Source organism: Acomys minous (assembly GCF_964271855.1).
Source record: "Acomys minous genome assembly, chromosome: 6".
Taxonomy (NCBI): Eukaryota; Metazoa; Chordata; class Mammalia; order Rodentia; family Muridae; genus Acomys; species Acomys minous.
The window spans coordinates 100,599,491-100,618,942 of NC_140487.1; the positions used below are offsets into that span (position 1 = coordinate 100,599,491).

Below are 19,452 nucleotides of genomic sequence, written 5' to 3' on the forward strand. Positions count from 1 at the left end.
GCGTATCTGGGATTGAGTCGCTTTGTTCCAGGCCACTCCTGGGTTTTGCCCTGGATCTTTGCAGTGGGTAGCTGAGTGGCTTTATTAGTTTTTGTTGTTTGTCTGATTTTTGGTTTTCAAGGCAGGATGTCTCTGTGTAGTCCTGGCTGTCCTGGAACTCACTTTGTAGGCCAGGCTGACTTCAAGTGCGTGCTGGGATTAAAGGCGTGCACCACAACCCTGGTTAGGATTATAGGCGTGCACCACAACCCTGGTTAGGATTATAGGCGTGCACCACAACCCTGGTTAGGATTATAGGCGTGCACCACAACCCTGGTTAGGATTATAGGCGTGCACCACAACCCTGGTTAGGATTATAGGCGTGCACCACAACCCTGGTTAGGCTAAGTGGTTGTTAGCGCCTTTCCTCCTCCTCCCCACACTCCCTGACACCGTCTGCTCCAGCCTGAGGCGAAGGGCCATCTGCACCGCCTCTGGCCTCCAGCCGGGTCCCTCCTTAGCTCCAGGCTGACTGAGCCATTAATCCCCTTGGAAATAATGAAATTCAGAGAGTATGAACTAAGGTATATAGTTTCGGAGAGACGGCATACTCAGAAGGCTGTGCCCTCTAATTTTTAAACAATCAGGGGCCCTTTCAGAAGCGCTCTCCGTGCTGGTTAGACGCTCAGTGGGTAAAGGCGCCTGCCCCAAGCCTGAGCCTGAGTCCCTGAACCATGGTGAGTAGAGAGGACCAACTCCTGCGAGTTGTCCTCTGACTTCATGTGTAAGCCACGCCCCCCACACACCCAGAATGTATAATAAAGGCCTCTGAGTTGTTAATAATTATATGATAACTAATATTTGTTGAATTTAAATACACACCAGAATCTGCTGGGGGCTGCTCACTCACAACTCCATGACGTCAGTATTGTCACCAGTCCCACATTATTGATTAAGACCCTTAGAGCAAGGAGAAATTAAACAGCCTGCGGAGGTCGGCGTAGCTTGTCATGAGTGTGACTCCAGAGCCTGCGTTGGTAGACAAGCTCCCATTAGCTGTGAAGAGGGTGGCTCTGCCTGTTAGCAGCTCCAGCTCAAACCATTCTTCTGTCAGCAGTCACATGGCCTTAGGCAGAACACTTCCGGTCCTTCCCTTTATCTGATAGCCAGGCAAAAACTGCTCTTCTCAAGTCATACTCAGTTTCTTGTTTTGTAGCAGTGCATGGAGACTTGAACTGTAAACAACACTGAGTGTATTAGCCAGGGTTCTCTAGAGTAGCAGAACTTACAGAATGTTCCACACATTTACATATACACATACCTGGGAAGATTTAAGAATCCAGTAATTGGGGCTGGAGAGATGGTTCAGCGGCTAAGGGCAATGACTGTTCTTCTAAACAACCCCGGTTCAAATCCCAGCACCCACGTGGCAGCTCACAACTGTCTGTAACTCCAAGATCTGACACTCTCACATAGACATACATGTAGGCAAAACACCAGTGCACATAAAATAAAGGTAATTTTTTAAAAAAATCATTAATTGTTCAATCCAGGAGGCTGGCTGTCTTAGCTGGTCTTCAGCATAGGCCAGGATCCTGAAGAAGCAGGAAGAGGCAGGTTCTAGAGCCAGTGGAGGAAGGGACTTGCTAGCAAGCGCAGGAAGAAGCAGACAAAGGAGCGAGAGCTTCATCTTCTGCCCTTTATACAGACTTCAGCAGAAGGTGTGGCCCAGACTAGAGGTGCCTCTTCCCACCTCACAGGATCTGGCTTAGAGATGTGTCTTTCCATCTCGAAGATTCTGATCAGAAGCGGATCACTTCCCACTTCAAATGATCCAATTAAACAAAAAAGCCCTCCACAGGTGTGTCCAGCCAATTTTGAAGTTTAGTTAATTCCAGATATAGTCAAGTTGACAACTGACAACAGCCACCACACCGAGTCATGAGTCCCTCAGTGTTCAGTGTCGTGGGTGCATCTCTGCATCTGCGCGTGCTGTTCAGCAGAGGCTGTGTCCTGTTCTTGGGCTTCAGGGCCTATCTGCAGTGCCTGGAGTCCAGCATTGACAGCGCCAGCCTCCTGCTGACCTCTTCACCCAGATGACACCGTGACTGCTATTCCTCCTCAGCATGCATGGGGTAGCGCAGGCAGCGAGCTTTCTCTAGTGGGCGGTCCAAGTGCACTTGGAACTGGAAAGCAGAATGTGGAGACGTGAGGCTCGTTTGTGTGTGCTGAATGTCCACACAGGTGGAAGTCTCTGGCCCAGGGGAGTCTAAGCAGGGCCCCACTAGACAAACGGTTGGGATTGTGACCCATGTCCAGGAATCCAGAGTTCCGAATTGCCTGAGCAGCCGGATTTGAATAGTTAACCCTCCGCACAGCTCTGAGGAGGAGCCCGGGGAGCCATATGGAGACACTAACGGAAGGAGAACTGACTTCTCAGTCAAAAGCACTACGTTTGTCTTCTCTTAATTAGCTATAGTTGGGGCCACATCACTCCCTTGTCCTAGCATCAATTTTCTTGTATTTCAAATGAGAGTATAAAATAATACTTTTCCAGTTCACACAAAGAGCAAATGAATCACTTTATAATGAGAGAAATTATACAAGTACTAGTAATTTCATGTCTTTCCAGCTTTTGTTTTTTGCTTTTTGTTTATGCTATGTGAGTCATAAGGTAATTTTAAAACTATGAACCACTGGCTGGAGATGGCTTAGAGGTTTCAAGCACTGGCTACTCTTCCAGAGGACCTGGGGTCGCTTTCCAGCTCCCACGTGGAGGCTTACTGCAGTCTGTAGCTCAAGTTCCAAGGGATCCAAAGCTCTCTTGAAGCACACACACACATAGTACGCAGATGACACATAAAGTTAAAACAACAACAAACCACTACTGACCACTTTAAGAAACAATTAAACAGAGCCAGACTTGGTGGCGCATGCATGTAATCCCAGCAGAGGCAGGCGGATCTGTGAGTTTGAGGCCAGCCTGGTCTACAGAGTAAGTTCCAGGACAGCCAAGGCTACACAGAGAAACCCTGTCTGAAAAATCAAACAAAATACAAAACAAAAAACAGGTGAGCAAACCTACAATCCCAGCATTTGGGCGGTGGAGGCTGGATGGTCATAAAGTCAAGATCATCTTTGGCTATAGAGAGAGGCCGTCCTGGGCTATGTGGCATCCTGCCTCAGAGGAAGTGGAGGTGGTGAGGAGATACGGAGATGTTCTAGTAAGAACATGAGGGGTTTGTTTTCTTTTTAATGAGACTGTCTACTTAGCTTCTGCTTTGGCTATGTCTGGCCTTCCTTAAGTGATAGATATATACAGACATTTGGACCTTAAGGACTTGGTAATCAAGTATTTTATATGTAAATTGCTCTATAATTTTCATTTATGGCTCTTGTTGCTCAAGTTAGAATTTTTTTCTTTCACAGGATACAAATCACTCACTTTATCTGAGTGAGTTGGGCCTTCTGTCCACGGATTCTGAACTGCATGAAAATTCCAGTACAGTAAGTTCCTGAGGAGGGCACTGGGGCAATCCCTCTTTGACCCAGAGTGGCCAGTTTGGAGTCTCCTGGGCTTAGCTGTGTTCAGTCGCTGACATGGAGGGTTCTTTTTGTCTACCTTGGGAATATGCCTTTTGCTTAGACCATTCATTTGATAGCCGTTGGTCCCAGATTCTTATTTTACTAATTTAGGCAAATATGCATTGAGTACTGTTCTAGCAGCCACTGTGCAGCCCAGTGCAGTCTGTAATGTGTAATGTGTAGATTTCAGAGTTCCTAGACTTTTCTCAACCCTGCCTGCCTCACTGCCTTAGGCTCTTTCCTTCTTAAAGCTCATCTGGCTGGGCATTTGAAGGGGGCTTCTATGCAGGCCTCCACTAAGGGACAAGCCCATTCCATCTTGTCGCTGTGGCTCAGGGATGTGCAGACCACTGCATGGAGTCTGAGCATAAGCAGCCCAGCTGTTCTATGTTTTCTGGACACTAATTTTGAGGTTTGTGCTCAGGCTAGGTGTTCTGTCACTCTTCATAATGAATAAATGTAATTGAACGTGTTTAAACAGTGACTGAGTGACTTATAGATGCTGTGGGAAATACTCCCTGTTTTCAATCGTCTTGCAGACTGAGACAGTCTCACTCAGTGTAGCCCCAGCTGACCTCAAACTCAGGACCATCTTTTTGCTTTAGCCCTCCAAATGCTGGGACTACAGATGTGAACCACCACACTGAACTGGAAAGCTCCATCTTATTAAAGTGTGGGGTTAATAGCGTCAACCGTAGTACTTAGGAGGCTGTAGGTTCTTATCTGGGTGTGATGGTGTACCTCCCATTAATAGTGGACTGAGGCCAGCAAATCACTGGAGCCTAGCAGCCTGAGACCATGCTGAGAAACCTGAAACCTGCCTCTAAGCTAGAAGAAAATAAAGTATATGCTCTTGTGCTTTCCTTACAGCCACAGAATCAGCATGGCTGGGAGCAATATTAAAACGTGTATTTGGGGGCTAGGAATTTAGGCAAGCACAATACCCTGAGTTCTACCCTCACCTTGTGCGTGCGTGTGTGCGTGTGTGCGTGCGTGGTGTGTGCTAGGCAAGTGTACTACCCCTGAGCTGAATTTTCAGTCCAGATAGAAAATTTTCATACCTAACATTTGCTTGTAGACCTAAATGAATGTTTTTGGAAATAGGAAGTCTTAGTAAGAAACAGGAACTATTAAAAGTGAAACCAGGCAAGGCGGGTGGTAGTGGCACACACCTGTAATCCCAGCACTCTTGAGACAGAGGCAGGAGGATCTCTGTGACTCTTCTAAGTGAGTCTAGGACAGCCAAGGCTACACAGAGAAACCCTGTCTCAAAAAACAAAACAAAAAACCAGGCATGGTGGTATATAATTCTAATCCTAGTACTTGGGAGGCTGAGGCAAGAGGATTACTAGAAATTTGTGATCAACCTATACTATATAAGTGAGACCTTCTCCCAATAAATAAATAAGTAAAATAAACCAACCCAGGCTTGATATATGGGCATCGAGTACCTGAAAAGAATGAAGTTAAACCAAATAAATTCAAACGAGGGGCTGTCAAAACAGTTCGGTGGGTTAAGCGCTCACCACTTAGGTCTGGTGACTTAGGTACAGTCGCTGGAGTCTCGTGAAAGTAAGAGTTGGCGTCACAGAGTTGTCCTCTGGGCTCCTGTCGTGTGAGACTTAAGGAAAAAGATCATGAGGGAGTCTTAGGTTAGACTTAACAATGAAGAAACAAAAGAGAATCATCTGTTAAGTTGGCGGTAGCTTAATCTGGAGGACAAATATGAAAAAAAATTTAAAACTCCATATTGCAGAACAAATTTTCTAAATTTTATACTCAAGAGAGTTTGGATGCCCTCTAAGCTACCTAAATACAGTATTCCTTTAATATTTATTTACTCCCATGTGTGCACCAATGTTGTACTTGTGTGTACAACTTTTGGGCTCTGGGGATTAAAGCAAGGACATCAGACTACATGAGCAGCCTCCTTGAGCCACAGAGCCATCTCGAAGCCCAACTGTATTCCATAGCAGAGGCCGTGCTGGCCAGGACTATGACGTAAGACCTTGAAGCTTTCAGGAGCCATCAGGCCATCAGGGAAGAGACCTGACAAGTGGGGACTGTAAGAGCCTGTGGAAAGGGAGGCCATTGCCAGCAGAGTGTCCCCTCACCTAGCTATATGCTGTGCTCCTGGCACCCAATGTTTAGCCCAGATTTGGAGACAGTTTAGTCTTTCGAACCAAGGTCACAGTTCCTTAAAGCAATGGGACTAATGTGACATGTCTTAATAATGGGGACTCGGTAGTCTCGGCAAATTTTTTTAAAGATTTATTTATTATTATGTATACAGTGCTCTGTCTGCATGTACACCAGCAGACCAGAAGAGGGCATCAGATCACATTGTAGATGGTTGTGAGCCATCATATGGTTGCTGGGAATTGAACTCAGAACCTCTGGAAGAGCAGTCAGTGCTCTTAACCTCTGAGCCATCTGTCCAGTCTCTCAGGTGCTAAATTTGTATGAGGTTATTGTTTTAAGGGTGTCTGTGTACATGAGACCTAGAAATGGATTTGGTCTGCTCAACCTTTTGAGAAGGGGCTGGGTCCGTCAGGGGGTGGCCATGGCCGCTTTGGTTGCTGAACACTGGTTCCTCTGGACCTGCACAGCTCCTGCTGTTTGTCCTGCTCAGCGCTCAGCCCATCCTCACCTCTATGTGGACAGTCATTCCCACTAATTCTGCAGCCAGGGCTTTTGCTCTGAAGACCCACAGGGGCTTCAGCACCCACCCTTCCTCCCTCATTCCTTCCCTCCCTCTCTTCCTCTCCCTGCCATGATGGCTCACACTAGTGATGCTGCTGCAGAAAGACCGAGGTAATAGGATCAGTCAGTTCAGGACCAGCCTGAGCAATTTAATGAGATGTCGCCTCAAAATAAAGAAGCTGAGTACCGGGGATGTAGCTTGGAGTGAGTGCTTGCCTGAGGTATGCGGGGCCCTGGGTCCATCTCCAGAACCTACAACAGGAAAATAGACACAGGAATCCTATCAAAAGATCATTCTAGTTCCCCTGCTTTGTGTGCGGTCTTCAAGGAGAAGACTGCCTCGGGATGGCAAGTCTCATGCCTTTCTCCCTGTCAGACACAGGACCAGGATCTCAGCACAATTTCACCAGCAATCATCTTTGAATCTATGTTCCAGAATTCAGATGACCCTGCAATTCAGGACGATCCTCTGCAGTCAGGTACGGCTCACTTTTCGGTCCATCCTTTCCCAACTCCCTGCGATGGTCCAGGAAGGTCTCCTTTTCAATCTCCTGTTGGCTTTAAAAAACAAAACACCAGCAGGAGCTGTGGACTTTTCCCTCTAGTGAGCTGCTTTGTTCACGAGTGGGGGAGACCCACAAATGAGGCTTCTTAGGTGTAGGTAGCTCTGAGCTGGAATGGAAGGGTCTATGCAGTACAACTTTCCAGTGCCAGATGTCTCCTGACCAGTTATCTCAAAAAAAAGCTTGCCCCTTCTTTTTGCAGAAGAACCACAGGACACTTCTGTTCTGGTTAAAAGTGTTTAGTACCTGTCTTTATAAAGTGTGCTTGATCAGGAAGCCTGGTACTTGGACTCAAGACAGAAAAGAAAGCGGGAAGCCAGGCCAGCTAGCAGTGGAATGCTTGGCCCGTAGTGACTGTTTTCGTGCCTCTGAGGCTTGGGATTGGGATCCATGTTGTTTCTTCTTTTCCTTGCCAGCTGCCTTGATTGAAAGTTTTAATGGCGATGCCGAGTTGGTCAGTGATGTCCCACCACCTGCAGGAAATCCAGCATCTTTATCTCTTCCACTTGTACTGCAGCCTGGCATCTCCGAGCCACCCCAGCCTCTGCTACCAGCCTCAAATCCGTCCGTTCCTCCACCACCTGCTCCCTCCCTAGGACCTGGTTCCCAGCCAGCTGCGTTTGGCAGCCCCCCTGCTCTCTTACAACCTCCAGAAGTGCCTGTTCCCCACAGCACACAGTTTGCTGCTAACCATCCCGAGTTTCTTCCGCACCCCCAGGCGCCACCCCAGACCATCGTACCAGGACTCTCGGTGGTTGCTGGAGCTCCTGCATCAGCAGCAACAGTGGCATCAGCTGTGGCAGCACCAGCCCCACCACAAAGTACTACTGAGCCCCTGCCTGCTATGGTCCAGACTCTGCCCCTGGGTGCCAACTCTGTCCTAACTAATAATCCCACCATAACCATCACCCCAACTCCCAACACGGCCATCCTGCAGTCCAGCCTAGTCATGGGGGAGCAGAACTTACAGTGGATATTGAACGGAGCCACCAGTTCACCACAAAACCAAGAACAAATTGTAAGTATGACTCGGGAGCACACCCCGTGGGGTGATGTGCATATGAAGGTCATGTCCAGCTCCTCCTTCCATTGTTTTTGTAGTAGTACTGGGGATTGAACCTAGGGCATCGCACATGCTAGGCAAGTGTTCTACCACAGAGTGCATCCCCAACCTTCAAAGGGGAAACGCCTAGCATGTCTACCTTGAAACATGTTTCCTCGTAGCTATTTCCCCCAGTAGAGTGTTGCAGACCCAGGGGAGTGGATGGTATCTAAGATAAAAGACAAAGATAAACAACTTTAAAGTTTACCGAGGGAAGACACCTGAGCCTTTACACTTTACCTAGTGAAAACACCTGGATGAATATTCCCTGGGAAGCTAATCACGTCATCTGGAGCCACACGGGCATGCCCAGCCTGTGGCCTGTGGGCTGCTTGTGTCCCAGGATAGTAGTGCATCTGGCTCAACATTAGCAGACCACAGCTTCCACCTGTAACTTCAAAAGGTTGGACTCAAAGCAGCCTGCAGACTCCAGAGGCCCAGGAATGTTTCAGGGAGGCAGAGTGGTTTTGCTTCCTTTTTCCTTTTTCCTTTTTGCAGTACAAGGGGTTAGACCCATTGCCATACACATGCTGGGCTAATAGTCCACCACTGACCACTCTGGGCCCTACGGGACTTTTCTCAGAATGCATTTTCTCTTGATGACTCCGGAAATCACTGGGCCATCATGTCAGTGTATTTTGAGAGCCTAGTATCTGCAGGATTCAGGGCTGGAGGATACAGAGAAAAGAAAAGCATGAGTTAATTTAAGATGTCCATTCAAGCCAGGCGTGGTGGCGCATACCTTTAATCCCTGTATTCTGTCCCAGGCTGCCTGCTTAGAGCCTTTTTTTTTCTGGATCTGCCCTTGGGGAACTGTTAAAACAAATGTCAGTCTTTTCTCTGTGTGATTCATTTGCATATTGTAAATTTTGGGCCTCATGCCTATAAGCCCTTTGCTCAGAAGATATGGGCAGGAGAACTAAGTTTAACTCCAGCCTGGGCTATAAAGCCAGATCCTATGTGTACACCCACCTCACCCCCCAGTGTAAAGAAAAAGATGGTGGGGGAAGAGCAGCCACTTGTGTCTCTTCTCGGTTTTTCTCCTCTGTGTCGGGGACTGAACCTATGCAGGCGCTCCACCAGCGGCTCCACTCCCCAGCGCCGTCATTTCCTTAGAGTGCTGTCTGTGTCTTAGCCACAATCACAACTCCTCCCAGACTTATTCAAGCACATTTTGTTGTGTTTTAAAATAGGATTTAAGCCAGGCGTGGCGGCACACACCTTTAATCCCAGTGCTCAGGAAGCAGAGGCAGGCAGATCTCTGTGAGTTGGAGACCAGCCTGGTCTACAGAGCTAGTTCCAGGACAGCCAGGGTTACACAGAGAGACTGTCTCAAAAGCAAATGAACAAAAAAAAGGGAAGTCCCACCAGACAGTGGTGGCGCACACCTTTAATCCCAGCAATTGGGAGGCAGAGGCAGGCAGATCACTATAAGTTCGAGGCCAGCCTAGTCTACAAAATGAGGCCAGGACAGCTAAGGCTACACAGAGAAACCCTGTGGCGGTGGGGGGAGGGGTGGTGGTGGTGGTGTCACTTTAAGATAAGACTTGAAAAATACAAAACTACTTTATTTTATTTAATTTTTATGTATATGGGTATTTTGCTTGCATGTATATCTGTGTACCACATGTGTGCAGTGTCTGTGAGGCCAGAAGAGGGCATTGGGTCCCCTGGAACTGGAAGTAGAGACTGTCCTGTAGATGCTGGGAATTGAACTCAGGTTCTCTGGAAGAGCAACCAATGCTCTTAACTGCTGAGCCATCTCTTCAACCCCTAGAATCCTTAGAATATAATAGAAAGTAAAGTGGAATTCTAGTACAGTTTTGGTTTTTTGGCTTTGTTGTTGTTGTTGTTTGTTTTGCTTTTGCCTGTTTCATTTTTTAAGACAAAAGTATCTTGTATTAGGTCTCTGGTCTCAAACTCACTAAGTAGCCAAGGCTGGCCTGAGTTCCTGACCTTCTAGCCTTAGCCTCCTGAGTGCTGTGGGCCTATGCACAGTTCACGGTTTCATAGCAGCAACCCAAAGGCTGGTGTTTGCTGCCTGCTCGGAGCTGAGAGTTCTCATGTACCACTTCATGCCGTCTTCAGAGTCCTTTGAGAGGCTCTTCAGTTGTCACTCCAACTTTTATAGGAAAACAAGGGTCTAATAAGGTTTTTGTTTTTTGTTTTTTAGAGACAGGATTTCAAGACACGCTTGGGAGGCAGAGGCAGGTTTATCATAAGTCCATGGCCAGCCTTGGCTATATAGTGAGAATTTGTTTCCAGACAAAACAAAAGCAAAGGAGCCGGGCGTGGTGGCACACGCCTTTAATCCCAGCACTCGGGAGGCAGAGGCAGGCGGATCGCTGTGAGTTCGAGGCCAGCCTGGTCTACAAAGTGAGTCCAGGACAGGCAAGGCTACACAGAGAAACCCTGTCTCGAAAAACCAAAATAAACAAACAAAAAACAAAAACAAAAGCAAAGGAAAAAGTCCAGTCACTTGTCTGACAGGTGACAAACCCTAGACATGAGTCTTGTTTAGCCAAGTCCAAGACCCACAGTGGGACTCTCCTGAGAGTCTTCAGAGTGCTGTGTGCTTGTGACAGCCTCAGGTTGCCCTGGGTGGTCAGGCTAGAGGGGAAAAAGGGAACTTGGCAGCTTTCACAAGAGAATGAGGTAGACAAAGCTAGACCGGGGCTCCCTCTGAGAAGGCATTGATTCAGAACAGCAGCCTTGGAGGAGTCTCTGGACACATAAAGTCCACTGGACCAGGCAGCTGGGAGGCAGGCCAAGTAATGGGGACAAAGCTAGCTAGAATGTCAGCCATTGCAGTGACCTCATATCAGTGCATAAACAAAACACCCTTCAGTACAAAAATGCCTGGACACAGGCTTTTCTGTCTTCTTGGGTGACCACTGCAATCGGGGAGCTTTGGAGCCTTGGTTGGCTGTTGTCTTGGCGTGGTCGTAGTGTGACTTCATTGTGTTGTGTTTTGTTTTCCTCAGCAGCAAGCATCAAAAGTCGAGCAGGTGTATTTTACCACTGCAGTGCCAGTAGCCAGTAGCACAGGTATGTAATTCCGTGTTAGCTTTAAAAGAAAGTTCTCTGGGCTCTTTGACCTTGCTTCAGTTTTTAAAGTCTTTCAAGTTGACATTCCATTGTTTACCAAGTAGCCCATGTGCTCACAGTGACCAGAAGCCAGTGTGCTGCTAGGGAAACGTGAGCTCCATTCTTTACATAGTCCAAGAGTTTTCCCTTTGATAGAGCTTGTAAGTGGAACCAGGGGAAAGAAGGTTAAATCACAGTTAATGCTAAAGAGGGCAGTTGTTAATTCACGGGACTCTTTTCTAATTACAGTAAGCAGCAGCAGCAGCAGCATCTGGGTCAGACACTCCACAGAGCTGAAAGGTCCTCTCATTTGAATGCCTTTTCTCTTTCCTTCCTCCCTCCCTCCTTCTCCCTCCCTTCCTCCCTCCCTTCTTCCTGCCTCCCTCCCTCCCTTCTTCCTTCCCTCTCTTTCTCTCTCTCTCTCTCTCTCTCTCTCTCTCTCTCTCTCTCTCTCTCTCTCTCTCTTTTCTTGTACTGAGGCTTGAACCCAGAAGCTCATGCATGCTAATCAAATTTTCTACCACTGAGCCATATCCCCAAGCCAGAACTTTCTTTCTTTCTCCCCCCCCCCCCCCCAGAACTTTGACTTGAAACTTTTTCTTTTTGTGTGCCAGCACTGCAGGGCTAAGCCCAGGAGGATTAAGAGAACTCAGTTCTTGAGTTCCGGGGTAGCCTGGGCTACATAGTGAATGCTAGGTCAGTCTGGTAAAAACCCTGCAGTGGCAGGCTGACTAAAATAACTAAGAAGAGCTGGGTGGTGCCTTTGGTCCCAGAACTCAGGAGGCAGAGGCAGATGAATCTCTGTGATTTCGAGGCCAGCCTGGTCTACAAAGTGAGTCCAAAACAACCAAGATAACGAGAACCCTGTCTCCAAAAACAAATCCAAAACTCACCAAACAAAACCCCCTACAAAACAACACCAAAATTAAGGGGGTGAAATAAGAGTGAAGAGAAGGAGAGATAAAATTTGGGGTCCACCTGGGTGTAGTGGCGCACGCCTTTGATCCCAGCACTTGGGAGGCAGAGGTAGGTGAATCTCTGTGAGTTCGAGGCCAGCTTGGTCTATAGAGCAAGTTCATGGACATCCAGGGCTACACAGAGAAACCTTGCTTTGAAATAAAAAAGGGTGCCCAAAGAGATTCACTGACTCCCAAAGGTCATAAGTGAACTTAATGGGGTGTTCTGTGACCACCTCGTACCCGCCCTGTGTCCTCTTACTAACCTTCACTCTGTTGTACACAGAACCTGGCCAAGTACAGAGCATATGTGTGCATAATACACGTGAGAGTGAAGTGAGAATGGGTGTGAATGTGTTCACATAGCAGGCTGGCCGTGTAACAAGAGGTCAGTTGGCATCTCCCATGTGTCAAACATGGGCCACATAGAGAAGTTCAGTGGCCTAGGGAACTGGGGGTCTGAGCAGGTCTTTTGTAGTGTGCAGAAGCCAAGCAGCAATGCTGGGTGCTTGTGCCTGGTGCTCAGTACTGGCTGCCTGTGGTTAGTCCTTTGCCCAGCCTGCAGGGACAGGAAGAGAGCAGGGAGTCAGCTGGACCTCGACAAATGAGCGTAATTCTCCCCGAGAACAGCACTGTCTGCCCTAAAGTTTAAGCAAAAGGAAGAGCCGGGAGGATGAGAGAAGGAGGCATCTGCTATGGCCTGCAGAGATGGGCAGCGGAGAGGGACAGGGTGCATCTGGGTTGTGTGGGCGGCTCTTCTAAGAAGGAAGCATCGCCTTAGAGGGACAGGCTTTTTCCCTGAGAAAGAACCCGGTCCAATTGAAAGCATAGCAAAACTTAAAGCTTGCTGTCTTGCCTGCCTATCACGCCTGCCTCCCTGTTAGTCAGTTCTCCCCAGTCCCTACCCCCTGCCTGTCTTGCTTCTGGCCACTTGAAGAACAGTCTCTCTCTTGCCTCTCTCACAGGGAGCTCTGTTCAGCAGATTGGCCTTAGTGTTCCTGTGATCATCATCAAACAAGAGGAGGCCTGTCAGTGTCAGTGTGCGTGCCGGGACTCTGCGAAGGAGCGGGCAGCAGGCCGGAGGAAGGGTTGCTCTTCCCCACCCCCTCCAGAGCCGAACCCCCAGCCTCCTGATGGGCCCAGCCTGCAGCTGCCACCCTAGACCTCTCCCTCGCCCTCACCCCGCCTCATCCTCCTCCACTGGATCCTCCTCCTGTGAGCAAAGCAGACAGGCCGAGGCTCCTCAGACCCTCCGAAAGTGCCATGGATGTATCAGAGTTCCTGTCCCTCCAGAGCCCGGACACCCGTCCATCCAGCTCACGGTGAAGCACTGCTGCAGGGGTGGAGGAGGCGAGCCCGGCCAGCAGTTTCCCCAGGGGAAGGGCCTGTGTGCACGCCCCTGCAGGAACAGGGTGAGCAGGAAGTGCTGGGTGTGATGCTGCCATCATGGGGTCAGAAATGGAAGGATGAAGAAATCTGCCATCTGAAAGCCTCACCTTTCAGACATATTTTCTTTACTCATATCCCAGGAACATCCGTTTTAAGGAACTGATCTTTGGAGGAAAAAAACAAAAACAAAAAAAGGAAAAAAAAAGCTAAGTTATAAGTGAACTGTCTGGCTGCACTGTATGTCACTTTTGCTTATTGTTATGTGAACTTGGAATTTAAGGTTACTCGTATGCATAAAAGTTCTAAATGAAAGGGTGTGGTTTTCATCAATTTGGTGCTGCCCATCATTTGCACTGGGGTCACTGTGGATTGGGCAGGAGAGTTCAGTGTGCCGGGTGTTGTTCCGCCCTCTGTTTCATTTTTAAATCTGAGGCAACACCTGGAGGGCCAGACCGCCGCCCTGTGGAAGTGGGCGGTGGCGAGGACAGGTGAGAGCTGTGAGTTGGATAGGGTGAGATTGCTTTGTTGGTGGTGTTTGCTTTCTGTGGAGCTTGGAGTAGATGCAGTGGGGCCTGTTCTGTATCCTGCTCAGTGCTAACGGGCAGCTCCAGGCCTCCTGGCCATACTGAGGACGGGGTTCTGCAGGGCCCCGAGGCCATTGTTAACAGCTCTGTTGATGCTGTGCTGGAGCTGGCGCATCACAGTCCGTGCCTTTCTGGCTTTCCATTCCTCTGTGCTTGTCGGGGCTCAGAGATTGGAGTTATCTCTCCTGAGGAAGCACCTTATTTCATCCTAAACAGAACAGGAGGCTTCTGGCCAGTGGGTGCCAAGCTCTGCCTGCCTTCGGTGGTGTTTATTTCCTCAGAGCAGAAAGGCTGCTTTACCAGAGAAGGTGTAGAGCTAAGGGAGTTGGACGGGATAGCAGGTGATGGGCAGGCGTTCTGATAGCCAGTTCTAGCCGGGCTTTTGGTCATCCCCTCCCATCTGCGTCCCTCACGTCTACAGGTTTGCATACAGCCTCATACAGTGCAAACAAGGATGTGATTTCTAAACAGAAAGGAATAAAAACCTAAACCGATGATCTTCTACTCAGGGCAAAACAAAAATTTCCCCTTCCACCAAAAAGCCTGAAGCTTGCAGTCAGTTACCTCATTTGGAATGTTTCTTTAAGTTGTGTTATAGGATTTGTTTTATTAGTGTATAGAATTGTATCTGTCTGCCTGCCTTTGGCTCCAGGTTATTGCCTCTTCAGGCATAAGTACAATCCATAGGAGAGTGGGAGTGCTGCTGTCCTTTGGTTATTTACTGAGGCCACTGCTTTGGCAAGCTCAGAAGGTAGTTGGGTCCAAGGACTGGAGGAGGCCTCTGCCTCCTCAGGGAGCCAGGTCTGATACCCAGACAAGGTAACCAGAGAGCTATGTAGGTTGCCCTCGTCCTGTCTGGGCCTTTCCTCAGAGCCAGCCAGGGTGGTGTCCTTGGAGAAGGCCCTTGTCTTCAGGCAAGATATTTAGGGACAATTGGCCAAGAGTGTCATGGCAGTTGTAATGAGGGAAAATGGGCTCAGGTATAAGCAGCTGATCTCCCATTTCAAGATTTGACCAGAAGTGTGAATTTCTTTTTGACATTTTACATACTCTTCTGCCCCCAAAAGCCTGGTGGGTTTGGGTAACCATAAGCCTTGGCAGAAATCCATGTGGTAGGGAAGAGCCCTCTGTAGGCACAGTAGTTAGTCCTCCTGGGAACCAGCTGCTTGGGTGCAGGCTGGCCTTGCCTGTTTCTAAAGGTCTTGCACCCACAGGAAGCTTTGTACTTGGGCCATGGCTCCTCTTTATATCCTCTGAGGAGAGCAGTAAGGGGACCCCAAAGTGAGCTTGTATCAAAGGGCAGTAATGGCCCTCCCACTTACTCTGCCTCTGATGACCTGGGACTCTGGTTCCCTGAGAGCTGACATAGGAAACAGGAGCTAAGGAGGATGCATAGAAGGCTTTAGTGGTTGTTGAAATATGGCTTCTTGGTTAGCTTGGGCTGTGCTCTTAATGGTCCCTTCCTGGGTCACTGACTTTCCACTGTCCACAGTTGGGGCGGAGAAGAAACATTTGAGCAGTGTTGGCTAAAGTGTTTCTAGGTGAAGGAGTTAAGTATTTGCCTTTGTGGGTGATAGATACTAGAGACTTTTACATCCAAATAGCTTTTGGAAAGTGAGGACTATGCTTGAAAACTGGTTGTGTGGGGCCAGGGGCATTACACAGGGTAGGCAGACTTTCCTGCCATGCTCCCCTCCCCTCCTTCCTCCACAAGCCCAGCCTCTAATGACAAGGACCTTAGAGAAGAGGGATCCTCCTGTCTAAGCCAGAGACAGAAAGACCCTTCATGGGGACAGTGGTTTCTCAAGGGAATGAGCCTTAGGGTAAGGCTACGAAGAGTGGATTCTGGCAGGTACATTTAAGCCTTTTCTTCCTCCTGTGGCAATCCCTGCAGACCATACTTGGGTTGCCACTAGCAACTCCGGTTTGGCCCCTTCCTAGAGACTAGTCCAAAACAAGAGGGGAAAGGGGGGCTGGTAGACTTAGGAGGTGGACATGTTATCTTGGTCCCACAAAACTTGCCTTACAAATGTGGCCCTTCCCAGGCTGGAGGATAAGGCTGAGGGAAGGTAGCTCAGTTTCCTTGACCGGGTCTGGCCAACCTCATGGGGCAGCACTAGTTTGGTGACAGGAGTCAGGAGTAGTGTTACTGACTTGCTGAGGAGACCCCTCTAGGTGGAAGGCAGAGGGGCTTCCCTTCCCTCCAGGGAGTCATTAGACGGGAAAAGGTTGCTTTCCTGGCAAGGCAGTGGACTGATGGGGTAAGGGAGGTATCTGAGGTACCTGAGGAGGTTTTCCTGAGGCTTTGTATGATGCTGAATGTGTCCAAAGGGACAAATTTGCAGAACCTCATATTGATATATTAAAGAAATAATAAAAAGCACTTTAGGTTACTTTTATCTTTAACCCAATTGCTGCAATTTCTGTTGTGTATGTATATATATATACGTATATATACTTTCCACAAAGTTTTTATTTTTTGCTCAGAATAAAAAGTTGAGGTGTGAAAACAAGAGCACTTACTTCGGTGCAATATGTGTGTAGCTTGACAGTCCTTATCCCATGTGGGCCTGGCCTCTGCAGAAGCTGCCCATAGGGAAACACTATTACGCATCTCCTCAGCTGCTCAATCTATGCAAGCCTTCCCTGTGTTTCCGGGCACTGGTGCAGCTGTTTTCTTCTGACTGTTGCAGAGGCCCCTTTTCACCACTTCTTGGTCTGTCTCTATCATGCCCCTCCTCACCACAACAAAATGTTTCCTGAAGGGAAGAGTCAGGTCGCTCCTAGGGAGAAACCTGGCACCTTCTAAACTCTCGGATTTCTAGTCACATTCATTGAAGGTAAAAGCCCTCTCCTGAGATTGTTGATTTGTGGAGCTGCACCACTGCTGCTCTTACAGCTGTCTTACATCCCCAATCAGAAGTGTGCTGGGAGGAAGGAGCAGGCCACACAGCCGCTTCTGTAGGCTCTCTGCATCCCGTGTTGGTTCAAAGCCGAAAGACTTCCATGCTTCACCAAACCCAGTAACGAAGCCGTTACTAGTCCCCCCCACCGGTGCCCACTTAAGTTCCCAGCTGTAGAGGCGTTTTAAATCTACTTCAGCCAAAAACAGGATTTTCACGGATGCAGTTTGCAAGCGGTTGTGCTGTGGCACACGTGGGAAACTGTCCTGTCTCTTAGCACAGGTGGGAGGGGATCAGCCACAAAACCGGATGATGCACATTTCTGATTGGTCAGTCTGTTTGGCCTGTTTCTTGCATGTTCTTGGGGGAAAGCTAAGAAGGGTCTTGTTTCTTATGCCCCTGTTTTTGGAGAGCTGGCTGGGCATTTCTTAGTCATTCTTGGTGGCGTGAGGGCTTCTGCATCTGCACTGAAAATGCAAGTTAAATTGGATCTGTCAAGGTATATCCACTACAAGCTTCCTCTAGAACCGGGGTTTAAAAACCATACCCTGCTCCTATGGTGGTGGCCTCCTGGGCCAAAAAAACAGGGGATAACGTCGTGTCACTTTCTCAATTCAATGCAATTTTTACTTTTTTTTTCCCTCTCCCTTTCACAGGAAGATTTTTTTGTAAAACTTTTCTCCACCACAACCTAGGGTGTTTCTGCAGTATCTTCTTTGCCCTCGTGGTGCCGGAGGGAGAGGCCTGTCTGTCCCTGCCTCGTGTGTTCTCAGGCCTCCCAGGAGCGGTTTGAGCAACAGTCTGCATCCTTTGTTGTGTTTTGGAGAAAATGTCACTGAGGGTGGAGTTCCAAGCAGCTGTTCCCTTTTCCTGTGAACTCCCCTTAGTTCGAGTTTGGGGAAGGCGGGGAAAAGAGGCTCTCCCAGTTACCTGGCTCAGATCTAGCCAGAAGAGGCCACAAACTCACTCTTCTTCTCTAACACACACTAATCATTGGCTGGTGGTCTTGGTGACAAGTTTTTAAGTTCCAATTAGTTGTATTTGGATTATGTACAAGTATCAAGTTTATATTTTAAATGTAAAACATGGGAACAGCGGACTTCCACTGAGCGATACGAAACCGTTACAGGTTCAATACTTCCAAAGGAAGAAACCTCCAACCCCCAAAAAGAATAAATACGAATTTGTATTTTTGAAGAATGTGAAATAATGGTGTTTGCTTAATTGCTCATTTTGTATAAACTTAATATTGTACTTTAAAATATCTGCTATGAAGTGAAATTTTAACTTTTTGGAATTGAGAAAGCAATATTAAATACTAATGAAATCTTAATTAAATGCTTATTTAAATCCGGTAGTACCTGTGGCATTAATTCCCATCCCTGTCCCTGGTTGACACGATGTCCCCGCTCCCCCCCTGCCCAGCCATCAAGTCGTGGAGGAGGGTCAGAAAGGAAAGTCGGTCAACAGGGGTCTGCAGGTTTCCTTTTAATCAAGACTCTGCTTAAGTGTTTTGTGGGGCTGAGAGCCCCCAAAGCATGAAATGAACATGTAATACCACCTGGAACCCCCAAAGCAGGCTGGACCACGCTGGCCAGCACTGCTGGCCTTCCCGAATCCAAGTACTCAAGACTGGATGTTCGTTGCCTACGTTTCAAAACACAGTACTGCCTTCAGCCAGGACGACGTGGGAGTGAACCCAGCTGCTAGTAGAGTTGCCATCCCAGGCTGAGGGCCAAGTACCAGCAACTGCCAATGAAGACTGGCCCCTTCAGTGGAGGGAGTTTGGTCAGAGTCTAGCCACCGGCCCTGGAAAGGGACAGAAGTCAGGGTGCTCCGCTAGGGAATGATCAAGGCTCCGCAGCTCCATCGCCAGAATCCTTTGGAAGGCCACCTCTGGCGGATACAGCTGACTGGGGCGGCGCTCCGGACTTGGCTGAACCGTTCTAGTTAGAACAGAAAGGGGGGGGGATGAGCCAGGAGGGAAGGCCGTAGGTTAGGCCCCATAAGGCCACTTGGCATCTCCACAGTGCTTTCAAAACCTCCCCAGATCAAAGGAGTTAAGTGTAAAGCGGTGGGGATGCTCTTCCACCCGCCTCCTTTGGGGCGGGGGGGGGGGGCGAGCTTGGTCAGTACAGTCAGTGGGCAGGACCCCACCTCCCCAGGCCCAGCCCGGAGTGGGCACTGACCCCGCCACCAGTCGGCTCTGGGCGCCGGCGGCCCAGCTGCCGCAGCATCTCCTCGCAGGCGGCGATGGTGTCCAGGAGCTGCCGCTGCCGCTGCTCCACGGCGTCCAGCAGTTGCTGGGCGCGTTCATCCCGGGGCGGCAGCGGGGGTGGCCTCCCGCCGAGCCCCAACCCCGCCTTCCCACGGTCCACGCCGGCAGCCTCCCTGCCGGGGAGAGAGACCGCGTCAGGGCCGGCGCTAGGCTGCACGAGGTCCTGGCCCCTGCCCCCGCCCCACGGGCCCGCTCTCACCCCCGTGACCAGCCTGCGCCCGGGCCCCACTCCATCGCCGCCCGCGCACCACCCCCTTTGCAGTCCGCCCCCACCCCGACGCCACGCGAAAGGCTCCGCTAAGCTGCGCCCCGCCCCGTCCCCA

At 49.2% G+C, this 19,452-nt stretch overlaps 2 protein-coding genes across 2 annotated transcripts in view; one reads left to right on the top strand and one right to left on the bottom strand.

Annotated features, from left to right (window-relative positions):
* MTF1 (metal regulatory transcription factor 1) overlaps positions 1 to 13,676 on the top strand; it is a 38,707-nt gene extending 25,031 nt beyond the window's left edge. The window contains 7 exon segments of the mRNA XM_084787843.1: positions 3,409 to 3,486; positions 6,644 to 6,746; positions 7,247 to 7,848; positions 10,917 to 10,980; positions 12,941 to 13,130; positions 13,132 to 13,224; positions 13,226 to 13,676. Of these exon segments, the coding sequence (XP_084643969.1) occupies positions 3,409 to 3,486; positions 6,644 to 6,746; positions 7,247 to 7,848; positions 10,917 to 10,980; positions 12,941 to 13,130; positions 13,132 to 13,224; positions 13,226 to 13,301 (1,206 nt within the window). The 3' untranslated portion in view covers positions 13,302 to 13,676.
* Positions 13,677 to 18,324: 4,648 nt separating this feature from the next.
* Positions 18,325 to 19,445, bottom strand: LOC311600808 (uncharacterized protein C1orf122 homolog). Its single transcript, XM_084787853.1, has 3 exons — positions 19,329 to 19,445; positions 19,041 to 19,242; positions 18,325 to 18,797 (listed from the first exon to the last, which is right to left on the bottom strand). Exons 1-3 carry the CDS (start codon positions 19,361 to 19,363, stop codon positions 18,702 to 18,704), a joined length of 333 nt encoding a protein of 110 aa, XP_084643979.1. The 5' UTR covers positions 19,364 to 19,445; the 3' UTR covers positions 18,325 to 18,701.
* Positions 19,446 to 19,452: the final 7 nt, after the last annotated feature.

Coding starts and splice junctions, on each gene's coding strand:
- LOC311600808 (XM_084787853.1), bottom strand. CDS start 19,363: ATGGAGTGGGGCCCGGGCGCAGGCTGGTCACGGGG. Junction 19,243..19,328: donor GGCGCAGGCTGGTCACGGGG/GTGAGAGCGGGC, acceptor TCTCCCCGGCAG/GGAGGCTGCCGGCGTGGACC. Junction 18,798..19,040: donor CAGAGCCGACTGGTGGCGGG/GTCAGTGCCCAC, acceptor TGTTCTAACTAG/AACGGTTCAGCCAAGTCCGG.